Source organism: Echinops telfairi, unplaced genomic scaffold (assembly GCF_000313985.2).
Source record: "Echinops telfairi isolate 266 unplaced genomic scaffold, ASM31398v2 ScPeMD7_7;HRSCAF=31, whole genome shotgun sequence".
NCBI classification, from domain to species: domain Eukaryota; kingdom Metazoa; phylum Chordata; class Mammalia; order Afrosoricida; family Tenrecidae; genus Echinops; species Echinops telfairi.
Genome location: NW_022103904.1, coordinates 28,501,536 through 28,511,626, shown reverse-complemented (window position 1 = coordinate 28,511,626; position 10,091 = coordinate 28,501,536). Strand labels below are relative to the sequence as shown.

The 10,091-nt window shown below is 37.7% G+C and overlaps 1 protein-coding gene across 1 annotated transcript in view; it reads right to left on the bottom strand.

The window, feature by feature from the left end:
• The window catches only part of CHSY1 (chondroitin sulfate synthase 1), a 136,530-nt gene that overhangs the window by 57,688 nt on the left and 68,751 nt on the right, over window positions 1-10,091 (bottom strand). The window contains exon 5 of the mRNA XM_030884481.2: window positions 3,042-3,537. Coding sequence (XP_030740341.2) covers window positions 3,042-3,537 — 496 coding nt within the window. The remainder of the gene's footprint in view (window positions 1-3,041; window positions 3,538-10,091) is intronic.

The following is a 10,091-nucleotide window of genomic DNA, read 5'->3' as shown; positions in this document are numbered from 1 at the left end:
TATCATGCTCAGCCTTCATTTGGGTTTCCTCTCGGTTACATTACCCTTGATCACACCCTACCAGGCCTCCTACACCCTCCTCACCACTGATTTGGATCACTTGTTGTTCCCTTGTCCCTGGGTTTGTTAACACTACTACCTTTCCCCCATCTCTCCCTCTCCCATGACCCCTGGAATTGTTGTTCCCGTTATTTTCTCCTCCATATTGTTCATCCAGCCTATCATATTTAGACAGACCTGCAGAGAAATAACATGCACAAACACAAGACAGAGCAAAAACAAGCAACAAAACAAAACAACAAGAAGCCAATGACCGACCAAACAAACAAACAAACAAAAAACACAACAACAAGAAAGAAAAGCTTGTAGTTAGTTCAAGGATTGTTTATTGATGTTTAGAAGTGTTTTCCAGTTGAGTCTGTTGGGGAGCCAAGCCCTGGCCCCAAAGTCTATATTTGGTATTCCCTGGAGACTTCGTTGCTCTGTTCTCCTTGCTATTCTGATGCATGCCCTTAGTGTTTAACATGGGTGTGGTGGGGTCAGATCGGGCAAAATTCCCACACTATGTCTCCGGTGTTGTCCCCTGGAGGGCTATGGGTCAGTGAGGGATGTCGTGTCTCATAGTGAGGCAATATGAATTTTTACTCAGATTTCTCAGAAATCCTTTTAACTATACACATATAATACCAAGGAAATATATCTAATCATTTAAAACAATACAGCTCTGGTTATGTTTATAATAGAGCTAAATAAGTATCTTCCCAAGATTTAAAACTTAACATAATTGTTTTTAACATAAAACTCCACCTCAGTTTACAATTCATAATGTGAGCCTTAATGGAGAAAACAGATTGACAAAGACTTAATAAAAGCTCTTCATCCACATGAAAAACATAATACATACATATAAATACAATGACACAAAGATATTTTTAAAAGCATAAATCATAAAGGAAATGAATGATAAATTAGACTATACTTCACGATTTCTCGGTGTGTGTGTGTGTATAAAACCATGAATTAATGTAAACAGATAAGCCACAAACTAGGAGAAGACATTCTGTATCTAGAATAAAGCACTCCAACAAAAGCATAAACAGCAAGCAGTCTAACAGAAAAATGGGTCAAAACTACAACCAGAAAAGAGAGGAGGAAGAAAAAAAAAACCCAGGCAACTTGACTTACAGAAGAACAAGGCATGCTTCTGAGGCACTGCTGGTGAGAGGGTAAGTGGTGTAAGAAGCACCTGGGAGCAATCAAGCAGGGCATTTAGCAAAGTTCTGTCACCATACACATAACTTGGTACAGGGGCAGGAGGACAGGGGAAGAAGTCAGGACCTACTAGAAGCATACTGTCTTACTCCAGGGAGCCCTCACTGGCAAGTTCCTCTCTGGAGGGGGGGGTGGGGACTATCCAAAAAGGAGATAGGGAACTGTCTAAGAAGAAACTTCCTTATCAAGCAGATCCTTTTTGCTAATGAGATCATTTACTAAGAGAATCCATTTTAAGAGGAGCTCCAAGTTTTAACAGGATGATCCAGTGCTTAGAACACTAGAAACCCATGGCAATTATCATAATTGGGTAAAACGACCCAAGCTCCAAGACAACACTAAAGTTTGGCACTCTGGCTAGGTGAAAGATGTAAATAAAAATCAACATAGAATAGGTATTCATAAAGCACTGTAACACAGGGACTTATTTTTAAATTTAAAAATTGCAGAAGGCTAACTTCTCAAAATCAGAGGCAGAGCGACATGATCCAAAATGCACAAAAACATTAAATATTTTAAATACATTGAAATATGTTAAAGTTACAATGGTAAAACTGGAGAAATATTGACATTCACAGTCTGCTTTAAACTGAATAAATTCCCCAAAGAGCTTTTCTTGCTGTCATTTTTACACTACTGACAAGGAAAAACAATCTGCAGCACCAGAGAGACCCCTTGGTCTCAGTGAGCAGTCAGCTGAGACGGGGGTGGGTGGAGGCAGTACAGAGTGGAGGAAGTGCACACTGCATACAAGACAAAATATATCTTGTAAATGTGTATTTAGAAATAACATGAAGCACACTTGAACATGTCCACTTTCCCAAAAGTTCAAATGAAAGAGAGTAATTAAAAGATGTTTAAAAGCAAGTCTCAGGGGAAGGCAAGTACAGGAAAAGAATACTATTTCTTCATTTGAGTACTGAGAAATTAACCATTCATTTTAAAAAGTATATTTCTACTTCTTAGGCAAAAAAGTTTATTGGCAATTCCCTTGCTCCACACACAACCAACATTTTAATATTATACAACACAATCTAAACACAACATGACTTAAATAATGCTCTTTAATCTGATGGAAGCCAGATCCTGAAAGGTCAGGCAATAGGTGCACATCTGCCAGTAAAAACACTCAGAAGACAAAATGAACTCATATTCTCTAAAACTATTCAGAAGAAAATGTCTACAAGTAGACTCCATTTAAAGAATAAAGATAATCCAGAAACTTCCTACCATTCATTCTGAAAGGGATAATCTAGCTAATATACACTGCCTGAATTGTAAATTTCATTAATGTAATTGTCTAAAAGGTCAAAGTTCAAAATTAACACAAAGTCGAATCCTATTGGCTTTTACATTAACAATCGATCTATAAATTCAATACATGTAAGTATTTAATCTGTGGTTAAGATGACGAGATCTGAACAAGCTTCTGAGACAACAGGGAATATAATTTATATTCTTCTGTCTGTGGAATAGTACATTTGTGGAACAAACCGATGTCAGATGAATTCTCAGAAACCGTTATCTTGACTTTGGGTTTCAAGTGTTATTGTTTACTAAGGTATCAGACAAAGTTAAAGAAAAAGTACACAGAGTGTGTTCTAAAACCCAAGAGAAAGATAATAAGGGTAATCCTGATTCTAAAAACTCAGGCTGGGAGGGTATAACAACTTTAAACCTCAAAGGGATGTTATAATGAATTTCCTACAATTACTTTAAACGTAATCATAAAACGAACATTTTCCCATAATAAAGAATTCTGTTCTTACCTCATAAGACCAGACACACTGCACCCCTGCAAACCTCCGGACACATCTTCCCACCTCCACATCCTCGTGGGTGGTGTACATTTCTCGGAGACATCTTCCAATGTGTGGCACCATTCTCCGGAGCACTTCCCGGCTCATGATGACACCAGGCCCCCCCATGCAGAAGTTCTCACCAGGCTCAAGTGCCAGTTTTCCCATTTCTTCTGTGGTGCCCAGGCCTGTCTGCCCAAGGAAGAGGGGCTCACTGCTATTCAAACTCCTCAGAAAGTTCTCCAGACGATCTCCTTTGATATAAACATCATCATCTGCTCTCATAAACCATTCATACTTGTCCAAGTAGTGGTCATGCATGTACTTGAGCATCATAAAAGACTTCTTCTGGGGTGGGTAAGAATCATCCACACCCTGTAGTGGCACTATTGGAATGGGTATAGATGTGTCTGAACCCTCACTAGAGAAGAATTCAACTTTTCCAGGAATTGTCTTGGACCACGTTCTAGAATTAAATTAAACATCAGTTAGAGAACAGTTTATGTCAAAGTTACTTTTTAAATCTACACATATGTTCATTTTGAACAACTCTGTGTTCAAAAGAACAATAAAAAGTTACTGGATCTGCTTGTTCCTTCTTAACATAAACTCAAGGCACTGAGTACCACAAAATTCAAATCAATTTCAAAATATTAAGAATGTTGAAATATTAAAATACTTCCAATTTGGTCAAGTGCTACTTGTGACTGAAAAGCAAATACGCAGGGACCAAGTCTATGTGTTCAGGTTACTCTTCTAACACTATAAGCTCCCTACTTACCAAATAAACAACAAAAAAAGACAAATTTTTCTTTCAACCAATTTTCTTTGAACAAGTGCCATTTTACTCTACTAGGCAAGATGAATGCAGAGGTAGAAAAAGCACAGGCCCTGGCTGTGGAACTGACATCAGGCAAGACAAGACACTTAATAAACCAGTCACCCCAAAATACACAACCTCCACTCAAGGATCCCTGATTCCGTTCTATTCAGCAGAAAATGATTTTTGTTTGAAGTCACCAGAATTCTTTGAGAATGTAAATAATTTCAGTGCTTAGCACATAACGTGACTTTGACTGATGGCAACCTGTGTGTGCCAGAGAAGAACACGCTCCACAATGTGGTTTTGGATAGGTAGTCTTCCACAGTGGATCGCAGGGCCTTTCTTCTGAGGTTGGGTGGAGTCCAACCTCCACACTTTTGGTTAGCAGTTGACCATGTTAACATTTCCAATATCCAGGCACATAAAAGTCAGCAAATGTGTTAAATTAAAGTTGCCCACTAGTGACTTAAAGATGGTATGTATATGCAAAAAAGGCCTAAGTCACCTTTATTTCTTCTAGAAATTTCATATTGAGCTCATTTTTTTCTGTCACATTAATACTTTCTACTGTTCACACATATAGAAACTGACTTAATCAAAGCAGGACAAATATATATATATGCAAAACTCAGGTATACTGGGAATAAAATATACTATACTATTCATGGTACTTCTGTTATGTATTTTAAAACAAAATAATCTGTATTATTTTATAATTAATCTTAAAAGATTTATACAAGATCAAATTTAGCTTACATAAAATTGCTTCTGAACTAAAATGTGATTAATTAAATAGACTAAGTTCATAGTACTATAAAAAACAGCCACCATCAGAAGTCACTAAAGTATTAAAGCACCAGAATATATTTTATATTACCTGAGGGATACAGAGGATAAATCAAGTCCTGCCTTTAAAGAAACAATCTACTAAAGAAGCAGTATTCTTGTGCAGTGTTTCAAAATACAGGCTCTGGAAATCGGGCTACCAGGATTAGAATCCTAACTCCATTTAGGTAGGTTGCCCGGGACCCTCAGTTTCCTTATCTGTAAAATGGGGATAATAATATGCCTTCAAGGATTATGGTGAAGATTAAATGAGCTATCATATTTAAAGTGCTAAAGAACTAAACACTGTATTAAGTATGACTTATAAAGAAAAGAATTAGCAAATTCACTGCTACCAAGTTGATTACAAATCTCAGTGACACTATCTGACTCACAGGGGCCCTATACAGGGTTTATATGGTTGGAAATCTTCCCAGGACCAGATAGCCTCATCTTTCTTCTGAGGAGTGGCTGAAGGATTTGAACTGCTGACCTTATGGTTAGCAGTCCAACACTTATTCAACCACACCACCAGGGCTCCATTAGACACAAAAGGAGTAGGTAAGTTTAACATTTTCTCTCTACCTTATTCTTACATTAGCTTATTTTACTGCACACTCCTTTGTCCCTGTTTGCAAGCCCTGAGAGGAACAAGAGTTGGGCAAATAAAAGAACCCAATGAATGAAAAAGGAGGTAGAGAGAAAATAAAGGCTAAATTTGGAATAGTCAGTCTCAGAAATTACACATTGAAGTAAAAGTACTATGGAAAATGCGGCTTTGCACATTTCTGGCAAAAAGTCACTTGAGATAAGCAGAGAGTTAGTAGGTAGGTAGGTAGATGGACCAGGTTTCCTAATGAAATCCTCATAGGGCAGGCTCTTGGTACCTATGAAGAACGAGCAGGTACACTGTCATAACAGAAAACAAAAATTCCTCAGCACAATTTCGCTGGTCTTTTTCTCACAAATTCAGTTTTGAATTTTCTTTTTCTTTTTAAAATCATTTTATTAGGGGCACATACACTCATCACAATCCATATATACATCAATTGTGTGAAGCACAATTGTACATTCATTGCCCTCATCATAGTTTTCGATTTTCTTAAAACATCTTCCCAATAAAATTAGCCTCGTGATCACCCTGTATTCTTTGAGAAAAATCTATGCAGATTATTGCTTGGGAATCTCAAAAAGCAGTCACCATAACTTTCTGACTGACATCCCTGTCTTGAATTTAATTGACCCAGTCCATCCCTTCCAAGGCCACTGTTTTGAATCTTTTTTAAAGAAACCCGCAGAGACTAAGGAGTCTCAGTTGTGTAGTGGTTACACACTGGGGAGAGCTATTTGCATGGCCAGGAGTTCAAAACCACCAGTAGGTCCAAAGGAGAAAGATTGGGCTTTCTACTCCTGTAACAGTTAAGTCTCAGAATCCCCCGGGGTCCCTATGAGTCAGCATTGACTGGATGGCAGTGAGTCTGCTTGCGTGTTTGTTTTTAAGACTAAGCCATCAACTGATGACAGACATATTTAAACATGTTGTTTTGAATAAAACTGTGCATATATGAACTGGAACATTAGTAGCAATACTTTTTGTTTACCCTTAATGGGTTTTAAAAGCCTGTGGGAAAAAATGGAATTAAAAGATAATAAAATGATTTTTTAAAAAGATAATGGAAATTTTCCATTAACTATTTAAAGTGTCCTCATGTTTATAAACACAATACCCACTGCTATGGAGTCATTTTTGACCCAAAGTGACCTTAAAAGTCAAGAGTTAAATTGCTCCAGTTTCCAAAGCTGTAAATCTTTACAGCCTTAATTTTTCTCTTGCAGAACAGCTGATGGGTTTGAATTGGTAACTTCGCCGTTGTTAACAGCCCAATGACTGATCCACAGAACCTGCAAGGCCTACTATCTATATCTATACGTAGATGCACACGCACGCACACGCGCACACACACACACGCAGACACACACACAACCATATATTACTCCTCACTTACTAGCTCCTGATCTGACATTTCACATTTACCACCCAAGCCTACTGCCATGAAGTTGATCCTAACTCAAAGCAAACCTAAACATCAGTACAGAACTTCCCCAAGAGCAGCGGTTCTCAACCTGTGGGTCGTGATCCCTTGGGGGTTGAACGACTCTCTCAGGGGTTGCCTGATTCATAACAGTAGTAAAATTAAACTTATGAAGTAGCAACGAAAATGATTTTTTGGTTGGGGGGTAACCACAACATGAGGAACTATACTAAAGGGTCGAGCCATTCGGAAAGTTGAGCACCACTGCCCAATAGTGTCCAATCCTAAATCTGTACAGAAACAGACAGCTGTATCATTATCTTTCCACCTCAGAACAGCTTGTGCCTTTGAACTTTGAGGTTAGCAGCCTGTTTAACCCACTGGGCCACTAGGGCCCCTTAAGCTTTTAACAGTAAAATTTGTATGATTCTGTACATTAACCATGCCGGTCTGAGGGGACAGTAACACTGGCTATGATAGTTAAGGCTATATGTCAACTTGACTGTACCATTCAGGATCCTCAGTGGTTTGGTGGTTATGTAATGAGATGCCATCTTCCATCTTGTGATCTGATGTAGTCATTCTCTATTTTTACATAGCTCTGATTTTCACATGACAGTCTCGTCTTTGAAACTACGTCAATAAGTAAGGAGTGGGTGGGGGTGGATTCATTCTATTTAACTATCAAACCCAGATGGTGTTAGGGTAGACGTTTATAAAGTTTTAAACGCGAGAAATATTTTCACTTCTAACACCAGAATCCTTCACATTTGACGGAAGATCCAAATTAATTTCAGGCTGGCCCTTCTCCCTATGGGTAGATGACAGAGACAAATACAACGAAGAACACCAGCAATACAACCACCATTGACACAATTAATAACTAAACTATGGCCTAAAATAGTAAAATTGGTGTAAGAAGAGAAACCCATTCATTTTAAAAACAATCTTACCTCAAGCTGTCGGTAAAAGTCTCTCCTCAGTTTTATGGTAGCTCCACCCAATTACTATCCATTCTTTTAAGGTGACCCTGGGAAAATCTCATGCTAATCTGTTCTAAATGACTGGTAGTGTGAGGAAAATCTCCCAGTATGAAGTTGTCTAGTTGTTGTTGTTATTTCTTTTTAATTGTGGTGCACATGTTCACAACAAAAGATCACCAATTCAACAGTTTCTATGTGCACAGTTCAGAGACACTGATTACACTCATGCTGCAAAGCCTATGTTAATCTTTTGCCTAATTATTCTACCATCATTAACATAAATTCACTGTCCAATGCAAAAGCTCCCTTTTCCCTACTTCCCCCTACCCCTGGTAACTACTATTAAGCTCTGCTTTCTATATAATCACCTATTTCATGTCAGTGAGGTCATAGAGTATCTATCCTTCTGTGACAAATTATTGCACTCAGTTCATCCATGTTTGTCACATGCATCAGAACTCAATATATATTTATTACTGAGTAATATTCCATTTTATACATACACACATTTTGTTTTTCCATCTTCTGTGTTTAGGTTGCTCCTAACTTTGGGATACCAAGGCTAATATTAACGAGGATAAAAATAAAAATTAATGCCATCAAGTCAACGGATTCATAGTGACCCTATCTACATAGGGTTTCCAAGGCTAGAAATCTTTATAAGGCGCAGATTGGCCTCGTTCTTCTCCTAAGGAGCCAGGAGCCGCTAGTGGGTTTGAACCTCAGGTCTTGGAATGAGCAGTCAAACACTTACCCAAACAGCACAAGCAAGGCTCTGTTAGGGTCAAAGGGGGTATGATCAAATTGAAGGAAATGTTGCTGAAGAAGCAAACAGACTCTCCGCCTTTGATAGAATTTGATAGAAATTGGTTAAGTTTTTTCATTTTCACAACCAAACGTCAACTTTATCATCAACACATTTGCTACCTGAAGTGCATAGCTCTCGTGTAACTGAAATAACACAGAACATTTATAAAAGGTCCTTGTCAGAAAGCTTCATTTCCAATGAACTGATAACCAATCTGTGCTAAGGCACAGATAAGACAACTGAAATTTGAGTGTGCCAAGAAAATCTTTTCATCTCCTACACAATTTCAAATGCAATCCTTTTACCAAGTTAAAACAGTTAACAAACACTTAGGCCATTAGCTTACTAAGCGATGCCCTTGGTAGGTTGGGTTTTAATATCGTAACTCCCATTTCTATTCAGTTTCATTTTAAGAAAATATGGATAAAATATATTTTTGTTAAAAAAGTGTATTTATAAAATTGTTTTTCTACTGTACGGATAATTTTAAAGGCAGGCAATTTGTGACTTAAATCACTAAGGGGATAAAAGTACCTATTATCAAATAATAAATAACGGACACCTCTACCTCAAAGTGTTAACTGAGATTACTTCTGATGGGGTTTAGTAGGGATTTAACTTTCTTCTTTTGTGTGTTTCTTACATTTTCTACATTTCTGACCCTACTACATATACTCAGAATTTAAATTTGCCTGAGGAAAGAAAAGGTTTAAACTTTTAGGTAAGCAATCAAAGAAATAAAAATATTTGACAAAACATTTCTTTCCTCTATCTAATGGCAAAAAAAAGAAAAAAGAAAAAAAATGGAGCGAGGAGACTGATTTCTTTCATGTTTTATAGACATATAATAGCTATGCTACTTTTTATCATTAAAAAGGTAAGAAATTTTTCTGAGTAACCCACACTGCGAGAGCACACATATAATGTTAGAGTGAGAGTTTATAATCTGCAGTCAAGGAAGGAAGGAGAATAGTTTTACCCCTCTGGAATTGATAGATAATATTCAATATATTTATTTTTACTATGCTGTTATAGAAATTATTTAAGACAAGTTAGCCAAAGTGTATACAGGATTAAAACTTAAGCACAAAAATGAGGGAGCTTCCCCCCGCCAAAAAAACAAGAATAAGAAAGTTAGACAAGGAGTGAAATGGTGCAGTATCAGAGAAGGCAAAATCATGATAGCTGCTGCCCATCCCGCTTTATGCTCAGGATAAATACAAATGTATGCCAAAGGGATCAGTTATCAGGCATCAAAGAACAAAAAATCATATCATAGTGTGCTCACCTCCATGATACGATCTCTGAAGACAAATGAGTGCATAAGCAAATGTGGTGAAGAAAGCTGATAGTGACCGGCTATCAAAAGATATATAGTGTCTGGGGTCTTAAAAGCTTGAAGGTAAACAAGCGGCCATCTAGCTCAGAAGCAGCAAAGCCCACATGGAAGCACACCAGCCTGTGCGATCACGAGGTGTCGAAGGGATCAGGTATCAGGCATCATCAGAACAAAAAATCTTACCATAGTGAATGAGGGGGGGATTGGGG